Raw genomic sequence first — 19,801 nt, 5'->3', positions numbered from 1 at the left:
CATCAAAGGAGCAATAGAGCAGGTGTTGAATTCAGTACACCACTTTACTACACCCCCCCCCCCCCACCCACGTTAGCACACACAGGTTTGAGATATTAAAAATATATCTGGGTTACGATAAATGTCTGCTTTTCCTTTGTCGTCCATTGGGGTCGCTGAATGGGTGTCGTACTGAAACAATCTGATTTTCCTCCACTCATGTTGTTGTCTGCATTCTTATTTTTGTGCATAATAACAAATCCATTCATAGTTAGCAGCAGCTAATAGTCCCTTATCCGATTACAAGCTGTCAATCCTCTATTTAAATTGCAATCAATACATCACGTGCGCTTGTGCGGTCAAAACCGCCAGCAAACGCAACGTAGAACGTCACCATTTTACCAGGGATCCCTCGTTCAACAAGGATCCCTCGTTACTGATGTTCTGCACGCACAGATCGGTGTTCGTATAACACACCGAAATGTGAATGTTCCTCACATCTCCGCTCTGAGCATGTTAATCGGCGGCGCATCCAGTGCCCACCAGACCTCATCCATATTCCTGCGTGCTTACCGCGGTGGGGGGGGGGGGGGGGCTGTGGTGATAAAGCGGATCGATATGCAGAGCTGGTAAAAACACAGCGAGAACACCGGCGTGGCACGAAAGGCAAAGACAAGAGAGGACAGGAGGGTGAGGCAAAGACGCCTGGTAGGCCGAGTTTAACATCATCATCCTCAGCATAGTAATGAGAGGAGAGGAGGTGATATGAGATATGAGCAACACTAAGCTAAAGGATAGTATATATATATACATATATATGATATTTATTGTGCAGCATGTTTGTTCAACTTCTTTACCAGCTGTTCTCGAGGTACAAATATTCATTTTCCAGGCAGCTTTAAAAAGGTAAATAAGCAAAACCTCACTGCTTAAAATGCCAGAAGGCGTTTTGAGAAATACAGCAATAGTATTAAGTTAACTCTTGACGTACTGTATTTTTCTTTATGCCAATACAGAGTAAGAACTGTGATGCAGTTCATAGGTGCAAACATTGTTTAACTGCAGCAGTCTGGATGTAATATAGCTCGAGACGTGCTGCCTTTAAACCTCTTTGACAGGCAAACCTGGGAAGGCATCAAAGATCGTCTCTCTTTGGCATATCTCAAAACTGCAACAGAGAATTGAGTGACAACTTTATTTCTCATCTGTTACATAAATCAAAAAAAAAAAAAATACTGTGAAAGTCAGCTCTACAAACTAAGAAATTCCCGGCGCTTTCTAAGCTTCGAAAGGATTTCTGCAACAAAGTTCCCCACAGGAGCGAGAGAAAAAGTAATTCTTTTGACAGGCAGACATTGCATCAAAGAACGGCGCTCCAAACAACAAAAAAAGAAGGTAGCTGTTAAAAAGGCCAATTTTCCAGCCCGCATTGTCATTGTCACACTCTTAACTCCAAAGGCAGACATGCACTCTGGCATCAAAGGCCATTGATTTTTTAATCAAGAGCAAATGATGATTAAGGCATATCTGCCCCCTTATCTTTCCGTTTAAAATCCTCCTTTCTGGGTGCAATTTGACTTTGGCGGCTTTGCTGCTGAGGGGAGTCAGGACAGTCAAAGACAAAGACACCTTGAAGAGACAACGGGCGCTGTCGTGAATGATTACGGCGAGCGGAATACAAAATGACCCCCCCATGCCCCCCCCCCCCCTCCGTCCTCCCTCCCCTCGGGTCTTTATATCGATAAGACACGGAAGCCGACGGTGTTGATCGATAAGCTTCTCGCTGAAGACGGGATGGCGGACTGAAAGTTGATCGCGAGGGACGGGTTGACGCGCGCCGATCCTCGCCCCCCACCCACTCCCCCCGCCTGAAGCTGCTCCACCCAAAACGTAAACACGGAGCGGAGCGAGTTTGCCTCGCAGGGAGGCGTTCGGCCTTCCGTGCCCTCTTAAAATTCCCAAGCCGGGTAGCAATAAACAACGTTTAAAAGGTTGGCCGATGAAACCATCTCTTTTACCTTGATAACATTAAGAAGTAATACCACAAAGCAGAGCAGCGTCACCCTCAGGGTGCACATGTTCATTTCTTCGCAGACTTCAATTACCCCAACTTTCTCCCCGTGGTCTCCCTATGTATATGTTTAGCCTTTGTGATACACCTGCCTGAGGATGAGGGATTAACTTCCACCCCGCTCCGCCAGCTCGGCTTGGACTTCAGGTTTAACGCTCCTTCAGGACCTGCCTGCAGCTCGGCTTAACAATGACGGCCGAACATTTCATCTCTTTTTTCCTCATGCCGACTTTAGACCGTTAACATTTCTCTGGTGGTGGTGGAGGAGGAGATGGGGGGGGGGGGGGTGGGGGGATCAAAGACGGATGGACATCATCAGCCCCTGATTTCCACGCGGCGCCGATTCATCACGCCGTGCGGCGCGTTGTTCAAGGTACAGCACTACTGGTGATGAAGTACACGGGGTTTATGCTAACCAGACAAACGGTGTGGACGGGGGGACGGGTAGGTTATTAAAAAACATGCAGGGCCCAATATCTTTGATGAATAGAGGTCATTGTGCTACAGCTGTTCGTGCTAATTATTCCAGCTTAAGGAGTTATTACTCCAGGTGTGACACCGTCAAATAATGAGAAGGGGCAATTATTCAAGATTCATTATTTCATTAATTCCATCAAAATTAACGTTTTGACGAAGGAGCGTTCGTTCGGTTGCAGGCCGATGGAGAGAGAACTGATTTTGTTCCCTCCGCATTTCCCTCTCTTGTGGCACCAGCATGTATATATTTCACCTTCGCACTCATTCCACCAGTGTTCTCCAACTCATTAATCATTAAATCAGACTCCTGAGTCTTACGTTTTCTCAAACCGCTTAAGCTTTAAGTTCGCTCGGGTAAATGATTCTAAAACAGTATGCTCGGGGCTGCTCGTTGTGGTATTAGGCGAGACAAAGGCAGAGATATGTCGCCCTGTCATTCCCCATCATCAGATGGCTGAGCTATTACCAGCAACCCCCCGGTCCCCCCCCTCCCCCCGCCATTACCTCAACCTGTCCTTATCAGCCGAACACTACGTATCCATGTAACCTGCTTTTTGCTGTGTTTCCTGGCGTACATTTTAACCTTAATCCTATCAGCTAACGTGAAGGCACTGATCCACACCTGACTTGAAGGTTATCTGTGCATGTTTCACACCCGCGGGCGTTTATTATTTACACGGCTGCTCCCTCGAGACGTCGGCCGCCGCCGCGGGAGGTTGCAGGCGGGGGAATCTAGCTCCCAATCTGCCGGCGACATATCCATATCTGCACTGCATGGCTCACTGACTTAGGGAGGATGCGGCGTCAGGATTACCATCCGCTCCCTGGAAACTTCATCACCATCGGTACGAGCAAGCTGGCACCAGACTGTTTGCCCTTTTTATGCCAAGGGTTCCCCAGCACCGAAACCCCGGGGAAACAAATCGGAACGTAACCGTGCTCATTAAGGGCAGTTTTGAGGAGAGCTACTGAGAGGAAGGAGACTTTCCTCCAGAGAAAAGCAACGCTTGATACGGAAAAATCCCCCAAAATGACATATGAGTGGCAAAGACCTCAGGAGGGAGTTGAGCTCCGTGTCCATCAGGAGCAAAGAAGGAAGCAGTGTGACGTTTTTATGGAGCCAGTAAGTAAGAAAGGTTGGATGGATGAGGGGGGGGGGGGGGGGGGGGGCGCAAAACGCCACGCGTGCTGTTTCTTCCCCTAACGTTGACCAGGTGGCTCATATTGTAGCCATCATGGAACCCAAACTTGACAAATCATTTCTTTTCCAAAACAGAAACCAAACCTCAACTATGGCGTCGTCAGATCCTCTGCCCTTTATGAGCGTTTTGCCGCTTAAATCAGTCCTTTGTCACTTAGAGGTGGGCATTTAATTTAAGTCCAATCGGAGGGGGGTGTAGCATGAGGTGTAGGCTCAAACCGAATCACGCTATTCATCTCCCGGAGAGGAGCGAGGTTTTGAATGCAGTGTTTGGTTAATCCCTAAATCAGTGATTTATCTAACTTCCACATGTAGAGTATGATAAATGTATCAGCGATTGGATGCAGCAATTTCCCAACCTCATCCCATAACCCCCTGGATAATTCATTCTAATGATACTTTCTCATTTTTCTTTTCCTTTTTTTTTTTGATTCGCGACACCCATCACGATAAACATCAATGCACAAACCTGTTCATAAGAATGTGCCATTGAGCGTAACATTGACCTTTCCCAACCCCCCCGTCCCCCGTCCCCCCACCACCTCCTTCCCGGACGTCTGGAGACACGTGTGTGAAAAAACACCCTGAACACTCGCGCCGGCCCTTTAGTGTGCGGGGCTGATTTGATATAAGCGTGACAGGGGTATTTATAGAGCGGCATAAAGCCTCGCTCTCCCCTTCCCTCCCACGCCGGGGGCCCATTCCAGCCCAGACACCATCGGCAGCCCTGCTCACTCACTGGAAAAGCCATCATGTCAGCACACGGGCGGCAGATAGCATGTTGTGCTAAAAGATTTGGGAGTTCCACTAGCGGGGAGCTTGACGTTCTTCATTACGCGGTGACAATATACGTCCCTTATTTGACGCCTTATTGCACCGCGCCAAGACAATCGAGTGATTGTCTTTTCTTTCAATCTAATACAGACATTAGCTTTGGCCACAGTCTGATATCTTAAGCCTCCATCAGCCTCCCGCTATTGTTGGCGTACATACATGATGATGGAATGTTGAGAAGGGATTCCATGTTATATTATGGAGCTGGGCTTGATTTGAGGAGACTGTGCTGGTGTTATTTATTACGGCATGCAAGACATTTGAAATGCACCATTCTGATTTTAGATTAAGTTTAACTACATGGGGCCAAAATAAAATAAGAATGTAACAACTTAATTGGTTGGCAGGGATTAAACTGCACTGTACAGTTTGTGAAAATAATGATTTAATGTCCTCTAACGTGTGGCAACCTGGTTGGACGTATTAATGGTTGGAGACATTGGTGTAATCTCACGGAGTGGAAATTAAGAATTTGCCTGTGCTCTCTAAAGAATGCTGATGCCGGTAGCCTCGTTTATTACATTGCTGTTTAAAATACATATTTATCGTGGGAGCCTGGAGAATAAAAAGAGTGGAAAAGGAATAGGTAAGTCGGAGCCAAATTAATGAATGCAAATTATTAGAATTTGTCTTGAATAATGCAGTAAACAATTAATTCAAAAGCTGAATTGTCAGTGAGCGAGGAGGTCTAAGGCCTTATTGGACCTGCAGTAATGCAGCCCGTGCAGCCACACCCACCCGAATGCTGCGTGTTTATAGCAACAAGCGTTCAAAAAGTCGAGGACAGCGGGAAGCCAATCGCAGGCGTCCCTGGATTTTCCCGTTAAGATCGGCTCGTTATCCGCCCCGCCGGCGCGGAGTGCGAGGTGCATCAAATAAATGAGTCGAAACACCCCCGAGCAGATGTTTACATAAACACGGTACACAAATACATTAAGCATTGCCCGGTGCCTTCACTGCTATAGGACAGAATTCTCCATCGGGTTCCCAGGTGTTCCTTTATAGTGCAGCGATACGCTGCTTTGATCAGCCTATCAGAACAATCCCCTCTTTCATCTTGGGGAACTCGATGTGGTTAAAGGGAGATTTTGGATGAAGGTTCAGGCGGAGCTCGAGCACGTCCCTCCCTCCTGTTTGGTATTCATGCTGAGTATGGTAATCTGGGTGTTGCTTTAATAAAAGTCATCTGCAACATAAATTTCTTATTAATACAGCGGGAAAATATTCAAGAGGGAGGGAAGGAGGGGGGAGACATAAGTGTAAATGAACACGGAAAAAGGCAGTGAAATGACTCAAAATGTGAATTTGAACTCGATCGTCCTGCAATTTACAACGGAGTTCAGAGTTAGTGTAACGTGTTGACGCTCTTCTGTTCTTTGTTGAAGGGATGTCGAATGATATCCCACAAATTCATCTGCGGCCGATGGCGAATGACTGACTGCAGGGCGAACTTTAAGCGTTGCTCACACACCATCAACAGAAATACAGCGTCTCCCAAAGCCGTGAGCCGAAAGGGAACTGTTGAGTTTCTTACTATTCAATTACTCGTATTTGAGATCTGAAGCAGGCTTTCTGTTGTTATACCTGCCACTAACAGTCTCAGCAAAAATCTATAGCTTGCTCTTGTAAATTAAAGCAATCTCACTGTTGATTTCTCCCTCTGCCGGCAAACACTAGTTTAAGCTGTTATGTTGATTCAAGAGGCTGTGACCGGAGGCCCTGTGGCAAAACAACGCCGAAAGAAGTGAGCAGGAGAAACATAAATGTACAGTTCGGAGAAGCCGTCTCATGGAGGACAAAACCGCCGTCTGAGAGGGGGGTCCCCTGTCTCCAGGCAGAGCGGGATTGTTTCCGTGTGAGATAAGGAAGTTTGCTTCCGTGATAAGAAAGGGGACAATGGAAGATAAGAAATTCCATTCAGGGTACAAGCTGTTTTTTTCCCGGCTGGAAACTGCACAGGTGTGGCATAACTGTCGCCGTGACGACTGCGAGTCGGCCCCAAAAAGGGGACGGAGGCTGACCTTGCGGTTTGACCTTTTTCTATTAAAAGACGAGTGTTTGTTGTGTTCTTTTGGATTTCTTTTCCGGTGCGTGCGTCGCAGATATTGCAAGATGAATTCAGGAGGGTTTTTTCTGCTTGATTGGTTGAATAAAGTTGTCCTCTCCTTTCTATTCTTTTCTCTCCGCATCAATCTGACCAGGCAAGCCAAAAAACCTGGTCCGGGCGCCACCGACTAAGTACGGTCTAAGCTCAAAAGCTAAATTATTTAGCCAGCGAGTCCGGTTGATAAATGTCATTGGTGCAGGTCAATACATTACAGGGATGTGTGGACCAACTCTTTGGTAGGATTTATTATGCATTGGGGGAGATAAAGGCCATTGATCGTCTGCAACAAGGTCACTATAAGGTCTCTTTCTCCACTGAAAGGGGAATATCTCCCGTGGCAACAACTTTGGGCCGCCAATTTGCGATACCATACAATAAGGTTAATCAAATCGGTTGGAAGAAACTATGAATTGTCTTACGTCTGCCAAGGATACTGAGCGATAATGGGCTGTATTTATTGAAGGGATATATAACTCTTTAAATTATTCATGGGGTTGTGGGAAATGCAATGGCAGTGCTAATATAATATTGACCTAACCTCAACACTACATGAATGGCAATAGAGGCACAGCTTAACACACACACACACACACACACACACACTGTGGGAAGTCTTACTGGAACATGTCTCTTCCTCTTATGATCAATTCACACACTATACACGATACTTGGAAACTCAATACAGGAGATGGTCTTCTTAAAGGTCACGGGAGTGACTGGACACAGAGAGAGTTGTGTCCACACAAAAAGAAAAAAGACCCCTTTTATCATCAGACATCAAAGCCGTGTAGGATGAGATTGTTTTCTTTTCGGTCAAGGAATACTCAGGAGGGAGTTTTCTCTCTTTATTTGCTGTACCGCGTGGGCGGACAAGAATGGATTGAAATAAAACAGAGCCCGAATGGATTAACGGTTTATCAACCCGCGTTTAATGAAGATGTGTGTGCAGCCGGCTTTATTGTAAAAAACACAATCATCGCTCAAAGTTTGCTGCAAAGTGCCGACTTAAAAAAAATGAAAGAAGGTATCGGATTTACATTAGAAGATGTTTTTCTCACTTTGGAGACATGTTTAAAACGCATCAGTAAAACCGTCACAAGCGGAAAAAACAAACAAACATCAATCACACAGTCAACCAGAAGAGTAGTCCTCCAATTTGTATAGGACCAATTTGTGGGAAAGGAAAAAAGCTAAACCTCTTACGCTATAGTATTGAAGTGAGGAAAATGTGTTTTGTATCATAGACAAAATGCATTCAGTACAAAGGGAAAACATTCAGGCAAATGACCGCAAGCTGTGCGTCCTCATCCATCCGTATCTCCTCCCTGAAACCGTATTCTTTTTCTGTATGAACCCTAAATCTCACCACTCAACAGTAACGTGCAAACATCCGGCCTGCCAGACGCGATCGCTCCAATTAAAACTGTCTTAGCCGTCTTTCGTAACGCGGCGATCGGTGTCATCGTCTAACAGATCGCCGAGGGTCACCGGCAGAAAGGCAAGAGAAAAGCAGGAGCCAGCGGGTCCTTACTGAGAAAGTCAACGTGTCGCCGTGGTAACAAAGCCCAGCTGAGGCATTCAAGCCTCCCGTCCAGAGGAGATCTCAGAGCGGTTTTCACTGTCAGGTACCATCAAAGCGCTTCCGCCTCCTTTCATACTATCTAAACATCACTTTGAAAAATATCCCGCAGTGACGGGGGGAGGGGGGGGGACTGCGGGGCCACTGTGGGTCCGTGCTGTCATCAACTGAGATTTCGAAAAGGCGGCGCAGAATTTTAATGGTGCTTCAAGGTTCTCGAGGACATCCTTGCAGGAGGGAGGGGGGGGGGTGATGGTATTTATGGACTCTTGAAAGACACTTTGTTGACACCTCAACCTTTGAGGCTCAAGCTGGAAAGCAAAGTAACTGCCTTCCACCAAAATTCCAGCCCCAACCAACACGTAGGAGAGGGGAATAATGTGATCGTCCATTGATCAACGTATGAAGCTGCCATGGAGCTTCAAGTGTTTGGACGTTCAATGGAATCCCAAGTTAGTCAGAAGCTCCTCAAACGCACAGCCGAGCACATGGAAATCCGAATCTCTACACACGTCTTTAGTGTAAATTCACTCAGATAAGTTTGTCAGCTGCGTAAGAAATCACGTCGAGAGCAATTCCTTAATTAAAAGCGCTTTTGTATCAACGGGAAGGTTTACGACATCTCGTTGAGACCGTTTCTGATTGCGCGTCATTTTGCGCGCGCAGCGACTCTCGAGTGGAGGCTGAAACCACACACGGCGATTTGTAGTGTTGCTCCACTTTGTGCTACCTGCCGCTGAGCCGCTCACACTCAGCTCCCCCCTCCAGCGACTCGCCTGTCAGAGATATTTTTTTTAAATAAGCTGCACGGATCACTCACCCGCGAGAAAAAAATGGTACAAAATATAATCAAAGGAGAGAGCCGAGCAATAAAATAAACACCTCAATCGGCATCCACTTTCCCACAAGTTTAGAATAATTCATTCCGCGTAACCGTTTTGTCCTCAACCTTTTTCATATGCGGAGATAATTTGGTTGAGGGATTTGAGAGACTTTTAAACTTCCCGGAGACTAAAGGAAAAAAAGAAGAAGAAGAGCACAACGTAACAGAATGAATGACCCACCGCTTTAAACAGCCATTAGAAGGTAAACCTACTGAGAGCTTCCTCATTCTGCAACTTTATCCATACTAAAAAGCTTTTCGAGAACTTGCTCAGTCCCAGATCGGGGGACCTGTGGGATGGATCATTATGTCCTTGTCAGCTTTATTTTTATTAAATTCCCCCAGTTTTATTGATGTGTAAACATCTAGAAGAGAAAGGGGACTTCACATGCTGCCCAGATGAACAAAGGGCTCAAGGACATCCAGGCAAAAGGACGTCTAAATCCTGCTGGACCGGGATCCTTCGAGCCGCCTGAATGGGCCGTTTGATAAGAAAAAAAAAACAATGAACTTATGGGGAACAACCTTTGATACTGTGATTCAATGAAATACAACCCAAAAGGTCAGGGCGACCTACACCGGATTATTATTTCAAAGTAGGGTATATATTTTTACCATAGCGTTGATAAAAAAGGATAAGCCTAGGTTATACTCCTAGGCTTATAGGTTTAAATGAGAATGATGTATTTGTAGGGTCTGCATGAGCAAAGCTAACATTTTAAGGTTGTTGATTTTGTGTTGCACTGTATGATTAAAGTAATTCTACTTTAAAATAATCAGAATTTGGGTGCCTTGCTTCTAAATGGAAGAGGCAGGTTTTACAGGAGAGGAAATGACAGCTCAGTCAGCTGTGCGTCCACAGTCGTGTCAACCTGCCAAGTGCTCAGGTTCTTCATCTGCAAGTTTTATAAGCGCTTTAACACAGCAAGCTAAAAATAAGAAAATACAAGACGGGCGGCATGTGGCTCCATCTAACGCAGGTTTTCCCAAAACTGGGAAGAGCGGCGACTTTCATCTTAACAGCCTCTTTGGTTTGGCAAAAAAAAAAGATCTTAAAAGACATTAAAAGGATGCATAAATGCAGGAAAAGACTTGCATTTTAAGGCCGTCCCTGCTGCTCACAAACAAGGTCAGCGATAGCCCAGGTTCTCGCTCCCCGTCATTGACAATGAGGGCGGGTTTAATCAGATGGAGCCCTAATGCAGCAGGGCTATAGAGGCACTTCCGTGCCTGGAGCTGTCCATCAGATAGAAAAGGGGGCACGATGGGCCGGGATCCAAAGAGGCCCACAGAGAATCCCAGCCTGCTGTTGTTGCTGGCTCCTCGTTCTCAAGGACCTTTAGAGATCAAAGACCAACGCACAACAAGAGAGACAGCCAGAGAGAGCAAGACGGTGATGTGGAGGGATGGACCAAAGAAAGCGAGTGGGGGGAAAAAACAGGAAGGATGCCACATCTCAGAAGAACCCATGTGGCCTTCAGTGATTACACAGACGCCAGGCCTCCTACCGAGTCGAGAGAACAAACAGAGGGGTTTTCTGGAGAACGTCTGTGAAACATCAAGCCTGTGTGGAGGCAGCAAACCTGCATCCGGTACCAGACCTCAACTCCCTCCTAACACGATATAGCGTGGAAACGATGTGCTGTTTTGATAAGAAAAAAAAAAAAAAAAGATCCCTCTGTCCTCTGAGGGATTGTCGAAGAAGCCGCTCTCTCTCTCTCCCTCTGCTTTCACTCGGAACAAAAATAAAAAGATACAAGATGTTCTTCTAACGGCCAGCGCCGTTGTTTAATCTTGATGCAACGCAAAATGGGACAAGCAGCGGAGCCGAACAAATACTGAACCACGCAAAGCGCCGCGAAACAACTTAGAACATCTAAAAATGGACAACAAAAACACGAGTGAGAGGCCGGGCAACCCGAATATGAACTCAGCTCAGCAGAGGAGCAAGCGAACATGCAGCTTATCCAACCTGGATACAAACAAGGGAGGCAGAAGATACCAGGGACATCTAATAATATAGACTTGAAATACAGTATGAACCATTGTAGCCTTTTTATCAAAGCTAGAAAATGTTCAAAAGTGTTAAATAGCATGTATCTTATCTTGTCTTATTGTTTGTTACGGTTGTTGTCCAAATAAATAAAATAAAACCCTTTTTATCTTGATCTTTACAATATGATATAAATATTAATATGGACAGTGAGCCCAGGCACCCAGAGTCCCTTTGATCATTTCATAAATGAATGTTGAAGCTGGCGTCACAGGTTTTACCAAAGGAGGAATTCAGGCGGATTGTCGTTTAATCAGCCAACGCACAATCCTCCCCGCTACACTTTACTGTCCGTCCTTACTCCATCATCTACATTGTTGCCTCCCAACGGTCCAGCGTAGTCGCACAACGCTTCCTGCGGTTCCTACCAAGGCTGCTAAACAATTTAGCACTCGTGGCGGATGATACGCTTCCCGACGTAACGTGCATAATTTGCTCACCAGTTGGGGCATTCTTTTGTGCCACAATCTCCCGACACCCTTCTGACAGAATATCGAGCCACTTTTTTGTATTCCAGAGGGTACATCGACACGAGTCATACTGGCATTCATTTTGTTTGCAATCTCTTTCCATCTTTTTGTCTACTCTTAGTCAATGTGGGACTCAATTCTTTCCCGTTTTTAGATGTTCTCCTCTGTGAGTAGCACATTTCTCTGCTTAATCTTTATCTTGGTTTCCCCTTTGTTTCCTTTTTGGTCAAATTACCATTGTTCCTTGTCTTCCTATAATGTTCTTCCCTGGTGGGAAGTTGCTTGTTGTTCATTTCAAATCTGTTAATTGCGGATTCTTTTCTGCTTTATCATACAATTCTATCTAATGTCGTATTATCATCACAAAGGACTATACAACTCTCCTGAATGAAGAAGAGGGGTAATTTATTCACGAAACTCCCCACACGTTGAAGAGCTCAGGGCATGTTCTCATCAGCCTGCAAATACCCTCTTCAAAAGTTAAATTCACGAAGTGAATATGATGATGTGGATTTACCGCCATTCAATCCCACTCATGGCTGGCAGAACGGAGGTAGTCACTCATTCGGACATCCACTCTATATGAAACAATAGAACGGCTTATTGAAGCGTGGACGCGCACATCAAACGCAGAACTCATTTTCCTTTATCTAGTAAATAAAGTTAAACTCCATTACAAAATGGTTCCGCACAGAAAAATCCTGACCCAGCAAATTCAGAGGAAAAGGTAGAAATTGTTCTGTGTACACCTGAATAGCTCTGCAGCTCAGTGAACACACGAGGACAGAAGGGGAAGAGACAGGCGATAAGAGTAAAGGGGAGGAGAAGGAGGGGGGGGGGAAACCAAAGGAAGAGAGAGCTGGAAAGAAATCAAAAACACAAGCTGGGTTCAATTTAGAGGCCTCCCACAGGAGGCAGAGTGACCTGTATCTGCCACGATAGAGGTCACGCAATTTTGAGTGGATACCCCCGTCTTCAGAGGAAACTGAGGACCCCTGCCTTGATGTGCAAACCCTGGGGGGGGGGCAAAGGGTCCCCGAAGCATACAGGACCCCCTCAACGACCTGACTTGGGTGGGTTCCTATTACGACTGCCCGACTACTCCGCGGCCTCGCAATCGGCGCCTCACAGTGAGCCACAACACACAATCAGCGAGGCTATCAGGCTCACGGGAAGTCGCCATGAAGTCAGCCATCCAAAGGAAACGCTGCCCGGGTGCTGCTATTAAAAAAAGGACGCAGTGAAAAGTTGTCACTGCGACGCAGCGGCTGAATTACCGTGCTCTTATTGTGGTAGGGTATTTTGACCTCGAAGGACCCGTGCGCGCCGCGTGCATTGGACGCGGGGACGCAAGACGGAGAAGCAACAACACGCAGATAAAAAAAATAAAACAGATGGGCGGACAAACATGACCTTTAATTTCCACTGATTGCCCCGGAGAAGCTAATGAACATTTCTGTAAACATTTGCAATCGGTGGGAGTTTTTAATTACTCTCCTTGCTGAAAAAGACAGCGAGGCAGAGAGCTCAAATAAACATTTAATCAAGCACGACCTCGTGGTCGATTAGGTGAACTCTCCGAGCACCGACCACCGGCAGTTCAGGTTTGGTAGCGAAATGTATCAGTATCGGCAACGAGGAGACCAAAACCCGGTAGTTCGACCAAGGAAGCCAGATGTACGTAGTGCGAGTCCTTCTAAGCGACAACGCTTTTATCCAAAGTGTGTTTTAATGAGGTCAGGCTGGAATGCTGCAGCTTCTGCACCAGGAGATTCAAACCAAAGTCTCGGGGGCTTCTGTACACGCCGCGCAAAATTGAATTTGTTTTGTTTGTGAAGGCTGAGCTGGTGCTGAATGCAGCGCTATTAATAAATGCAGGCCCACTCAGTACAACTTCAGGTCTCTCCATCTATTAACACACACGCACACACACACACACACACTGGGGAAGGTCGCACAGGGTTTCCCCACAGTGTTCGGTAAAGCGGAGGCTCCCCGGCTCGCCTGAACTAAAGTGCTGCTCGGCTAATGACAGAAGAAATTATTATATTTCATGAAACATAACATTAGGCGTACTGAGCTCAGGGGAAAACTTCGCAGCAAAGGTCGTGTATTTAATGAGTGAGTCATTTAGGAACTACGTTTACAACGAGATTAGTCAGAATCGTACATTCGCGTTGCAGCGATTAATCAAAGCAGCTCTTTTTGCTGTTTGGGTTAAAGTGCCCACCGGACTTGTGTTGGTTGAATGTAATCAGACTGCGCGCGTTCCACCACCAGGAATCAATTTCCGGGGCTAAACTCATTTGCACGTCACAGCTGGAAAAGTAGACTTGCGTCTCACCGGGCGAAAAAAAAAAATAGATCTCATAGATAGTCGAGGGCGGCCTTTCCACTGGGAACGCCATCTCTTCATACTCTGAAATGCAGTGAAAATATTTCAGCAAAGCAAACCACCGAAGAAGAAGCATTGAAAGAGTAGATGAATGAATAATTGTATTAAAGAGCGTGTGCTGCTGCCCGGGATCCAACCAGCGGGATCCGAGATAACACAGTGGCACCCGGCGCGTTAACACAAGCCACGTTTTAGTCGGAGATAAGGAGTGAACGATGGCGCCACACTGCATGCAATCGGGCCCGCCATTACACCACCTATCTGGTGACGGGGCCGGCGGTCTCTAAGGTCTGTCCCGCCACCCGCCTGTCGCACCCTGACCCACTGCCCCCCCCCGGAGGGTCCGCTCAGCGTCTGTCTTGAGGGGCAGCATATTGCACGGAGGCCCCCCGCTGTGCTGCTGCTGCTGCTGCTGCTGCCCTCCGGTACTCGTAGCGCCGCGGCGTCCATTAGAGGCGGAGGGCGTCACAGCAGCTGAGGCCCGTGTGTCCCCCTCTCTGCCTCTGCTCTTTAGCGCTGAGCCACTGGGAGTCACTTCCCCAAATATTTCAACAATTTTCAACAATTTCAATGCTTTGTAATGTCACAGATTTTTTAAAAGGCTTAGGGCGTGTGTGCAAGGAGGCCAACACCGGGGCGTCTAATCCGGAGAAAATACTGCTCAATTGCGTCCTAAAGAGTCATGAACGCCGCCATCCAGATTCTGTGCACACAAGAACAGAGTTAGAGGGCAGACCGGAACCAAAAAGCCGAAAAGTCAAATCAAATCTGTTCTTTTATTTCACTGGTAGTTTAGATTCTGTAAAAAAAAAAAAAGTACACAGCCTGAATAAGAACTCTGAAGTCAACCGGAGAGCAAGAAGTCCAATTTTGAAAACAGCACTGGTAAAATTGCAATGCTCCGGCGCATCTCAAGTCCCGCCACCTTCATGCCGGCGTAACCAAACATCCGGCTGACACTGTTTGATCTTGAAAGGGATATAAGCCTAAAGCCGTTCTTGTTGGAGATGTCCTTCTTTAGAGAGATTCTAATCTCCAGCGAAATGTCTAGCAAAATGAAGGTCATGGTGCCAGAGCGCCGAGCAGACAATAGCGGACCTGAGAGGAATTCTGTGAGGATTTGCCGTAGGCGTCTCACCTGAGAGACCCGGGGACGTGGCGGCACAAACGAGGTAAATATAGACTTGCCGGGAAGTTTTGGTTTTGCAGCAGACCAACTACAAAGCGGGCTTGTCTCATTGAATCATCACATGAGAAATCACAGAAATGTAATTTGTAATTTGTTCTCATTACAATCAGCGCCTCCTTTTATCTTTCTTTGACAAAAAATCTTGTTTTTCCCCTCGGTAAAATTCTCAAGCACCGCCAGGTACTTCTGCCCCATTGATCATCTGGAGGCTGATAGCATAGCCGCACCTTGCACGCTGCGTGTGATTCAGTGACGAGAGTATCATCCGCTCATCCCTCTAAACGCCCACCGCCTCCCTTGAATCTTGATTCGATTGGTTTTTATCTAATTCTCCGGTAAATGCTTGAAATGTATTCCTGCACACCTTCTCCTGATGAAACCACACGGGGGAATCTGGCGAATGAGATAGAAAATGAATAGCTCTACATTATCTTCTCCTTACCTCGCCGGCAAAGCCACTGCCCCCCCCCCACATCCGCCCCTCTCAGCCGGTTTCCAGGCACAAAGTTGTATCCTTAACCAAAAGTAACATAAAGTGTGTGCCTCTTCTTGAATGAAACCGACCAACACAATTATCCGAGATTCGAAAAAGGTGCGACTAATGCAAAACGGGAAAAAAAAGGTGTGCGACGGGGGAATGGAACAATACATACTTCATGATTAATCCTCCATGCTGTTAACTTAAAGGGATTTGTCCTGAATGCAAATGATTTCTTTTCTTCTAGTGAACATGTAAATACAGGTACGGGTAGTGGTGAGAGTTAAGGGAACGCTTTGGATTGTTTGAAGTGAGGACGTAAGTGGTACTTACCTAGTCAGTGTTTGTTACCTACAGTAGGAGGCGGTTGTCAGTGTGGAGAAGCAGGAAGGAGAGCAAAGCGCTGTACTGAAGTGTGCGAGGACAAAGAGTTCCGCCGGGTAAAAATCAATGTTGTTTTTTTTGTCAAATGAGTATTTGTGACTTTGAAGAGAGCGTAGATAAACGCTTCATCCGTCGGATCGCAAGGTAAAGCAATGAAAGTGTCATGACCATAGCGTACACTACATTTTTGTGTGGGCTAAAAACACATTTTGCTGACGTCCGTGGCGCTAAATTGCTTTGCTCCCGTAGCGCCACTTCTGCATGCTTCTCCACACTGAGGGGGGCCGATAAAGTAATTTACTCTAAAGGCAAATAAAGGTACATTTTCCATGTAGTGTCCTCTCCAAAACAGTCAGCGTTTGCTTGTAGAGAAGTCACTCCAGCATAGTTTTTGGATTTGTTACCAACATTCAGCCAAGGAGTTACCAAAGAAGAAGAACCCCCTGAAAGCCCCCCGTACCCACAACAATAGCTTTCTAATGTAAAGCAGTCAAACCGAATGGGGAAAAGGAAATAGAGCATTAGCAATAGCGGCTCTAACCTACCAGACTGCTGAGGTTCCTTAGCTGATAAAGTGGGAAATTAGTGCATTAAGGATGCAGAGCTGGTGCCGGAAATATGCACAGAATTGATGAGGTGTCACTTTCACTAAGAGTCATACAATTGCGACAAGGAGCCTCTGTGATCCCTCCCTTCCTGCCTGTCTGCTACCACGAGGCACAAACACACGGATTTGCACGGTCTGCATGAAAAAAAGTGAAAAGAAATGTCCTTGATTTTTCACAAAGGTGTTCTTGCTCCCTTTAACCCTGGAGAACCCGACCGGCGCTCACACCAACACGCGCAAGCGATCCCAATGTCACGTCCGCCCACGGATCCGCCACGAGCTGAACCTGCAGCCCGGCAACACGACGGCGCGGTGCCGTTCCTGAAACACGTCTGCTCCGATTTCCATTTGGTAATGAATGGCGAGACGCGCAAACAGCCGTGGCCGACGGCATTTATCCCCGGCAAATGCTTACACTTACAGTTTGAGATCAATTTCAAAGCTGTGTTAATTAATTTAGACTGCTAGCAGCACAATGCCGGTCAGACAGGGCAAACAAGTTACGACGTCAGCCAATTAGAAACACACAAGCGTTTTACATTTTTTAGGGCAAGTGCTGGAGCAAAGATATGACAGATGGAGACTTGGATGGAGACTGCCAGTGATATGTGTCCTTCTGCTGCAGTAATCACCACTCTAATTGTGTGCAGCTCTACAGATCCACATCTTCACCACAGATAAATAGATTCCTTCATCTTTTTTTTTTTTCAACTAAAATATTCCCAGCTAGTCTGTATAATAGTCTGTGTAAAATAATATTTAACTGTACGTCAATGACAGATTGTCCTTTTTAATCTCCTGTTCCTTAGAAACGAGCCTGTCTGGCGCCTTATCATCTGCTTGTTTTTCAGTCAATTAACCTTCATCACTGCACATGACTTTATTTATTCAGTCACAACGTGTTAATCAAAAGCACGGTTGGTTTATTTTTTTGCACGTTGGTGTTTAGGGCTAATTACAAACCAGTTATTCATTTAAAGAACAACCAGTCTGTCAATAGAAGCATCAAAAAGGGACAAACTCATAAACGTGTCCCTGGAGAAAAGGTTGGCAAATTAGTTATTTTAGGCAAATGAAGCAACATACAGGATGAGTTCAAAATATGTTGATCCAGGGGAGAGAAAATCAGCTAATGGACGGATGAAGATTGTTTTGGGCTGTATTCATTTTTTTGCATGCTGAAAATGATTATGCAAAAGACCACACGGCTGTTAGATTCAGATTCAAGCAGGAGAAACTGTTCCTATAAAAAATATAGTGTTGTATGTGTAACAGCACAAAAGTCAACCAAGGCTAAATAAAAAAATAATTCAAAACGGCCTTCGGGCCTTTAAGAGAGAAAATGAAATCCATAGCAAAGAGCATCTGGGACATCTTGGTACAAAAGCAAGGCATTTTCAGGTTTGATTTGTAAAGTCAGGCGTTATCTCCCTGTCTTTATCTTCACTTCAATAGTCCTCAATAATACTCGATAAATGCAGCAGCGGTGACGTTTTATGAATAAAAGTCAACCTGCAACTGACTTTAACCTTCAATTTATGCCAAACAGGGTTTCCTTGGAGAACGAGCACTGGCGAATCCATTGGAAACATAAATTGCAATATGAGATGGACATTTTTCTTGAGTTCTTTGTTTACATTGTGGACATTTCTTGCATGGGAGCAAAGAACATACAGCATCTGGATTAAAGGTCAGGCTGTGCACCCACAACCCAGTGGCAATGAATTCTCCATGTTAGGCTGAAAACTGTGATGGAGCTAAATTATGAAAATGTTAAAATCATTTCACTTAACTTATTGCAAGGGGGGGGGGGGTTCCGAAAAAGGTTGCACTTTAAATGTAATAAATAATTAATGCAAAACACGAGAAAAATAGTTTCAGAACCTTGCAAACAGTTATACACAACAATAGTGTTTAAATTGTCCAATTGCGTTAATGTGGAGGCTCTTTTTTTTCATATGTCACATTCAAACAAGTAACCCTACGCGAGAAGTTAAAAGACGGCTGGACGGGGTCACCGAATGCGCCAAATGTTATGTTGTTTGTCAGAGAGTTCCGGGAAAAATAGGGTCCTGAAAGAACACGGCGTGCCGCTGCAAGGTGCCGCTGTGACGGGATGGATTGAGGACAACGTGTGTGTGTGATAAGGAGCGGTGGCCTTACCTCATTTGTGTTCCACCGGTGTCTCTCCTTTGGCAGCGAGGTGCATTTTGGTAGACATTCAAGCAGCTTCTTGGGCAGGTATATTTTCAAATGTCCATGTTCATCTACAACAACAACAAAAGAATATTCAACACAGGCATCATAGCTTGTTGACCTGATCCACAGTCCTCTTCATCAGCCCAGCCGCAGCAAAACGCTGACTGTAGGATAACTATCCCCAGGCAGAATTAGGAAATTCAGTATGGCATACATTTTATTTTGTCCTCGGCTAAATTATCTTACTGTGAAACGCATCCTATCGGGGGAGTTCACCAGAGATTTTTCACTGTCGACTTGTAAAGGCTGTGTCTATTCATTATTTAGACACAATAAACACCCTTGAGTGATTTTAAAGTGCATGGGGATTTACTACGGGAAGCTGCGTGGCGTGCTGCACGACAGAATGTAGTATATATTATATATTCAGGGAAATTATTACAATTACCAGGCCCAATGCTTACATCATAATGCATGTCGTCGATCAATAATTTACATTTCACTACCAGTTCACAACCGTTAGTAAGACAGTAAGGTTTAAAAACGCCCTCAAATGTTCACCTCATTCCTGCTAAAATATGCAGATGGCTTAAATGTGAACATATTGTATTGTTTGGGGGGACAAAAACATAATGAATATATAATGTAAAAATCCTATTATAGTAGAGTTTTTTTGTGGTTTTTATCAGTACATGAGATATAGGCTTATGTAGGAATAATTTACATACAAAAGTAAGATATTCTAAGAAAGGATCTTATCATTAATAATGCGTTTAAATGCAGAAAGGAAAAACAGAAAAGCCTCTAAAATGACTGTGTGGAAAAGGTGTGTGGTTGGATATGGAGCTTTTATAGTGTCTTTGAGGAAGGATTCCACCATGCACAGAAAGTCCGC

The 19,801-nt window shown here is 45.5% G+C and overlaps 1 protein-coding gene across 13 annotated transcripts in view; it reads right to left on the bottom strand.

Moving 5' to 3' along the window:
* camta1a (calmodulin binding transcription activator 1a) overlaps positions 1-19,801 on the bottom strand; it is a 245,774-nt gene that overhangs the window by 214,435 nt on the left and 11,538 nt on the right. For all 13 annotated transcript variants that reach the window (XM_078087794.1, XM_078087799.1, XM_078087771.1 and 10 more), the window contains one exon: positions 18,871-18,974. In XM_078087794.1, the coding sequence (XP_077943920.1) occupies positions 18,871-18,974 (104 nt within the window). The remainder of the gene's footprint in view (positions 1-18,870; positions 18,975-19,801) is intronic.

This window comes from Gasterosteus aculeatus, chromosome 2, assembly GCF_964276395.1.
Source record: "Gasterosteus aculeatus chromosome 2, fGasAcu3.hap1.1, whole genome shotgun sequence".
NCBI classification, from domain to species: Eukaryota; Metazoa; Chordata; class Actinopteri; order Perciformes; family Gasterosteidae; genus Gasterosteus; species Gasterosteus aculeatus.
Note: the sequence above shows the minus strand (reverse complement) of the source record. Positions and strands in the feature narration are given on the sequence as shown.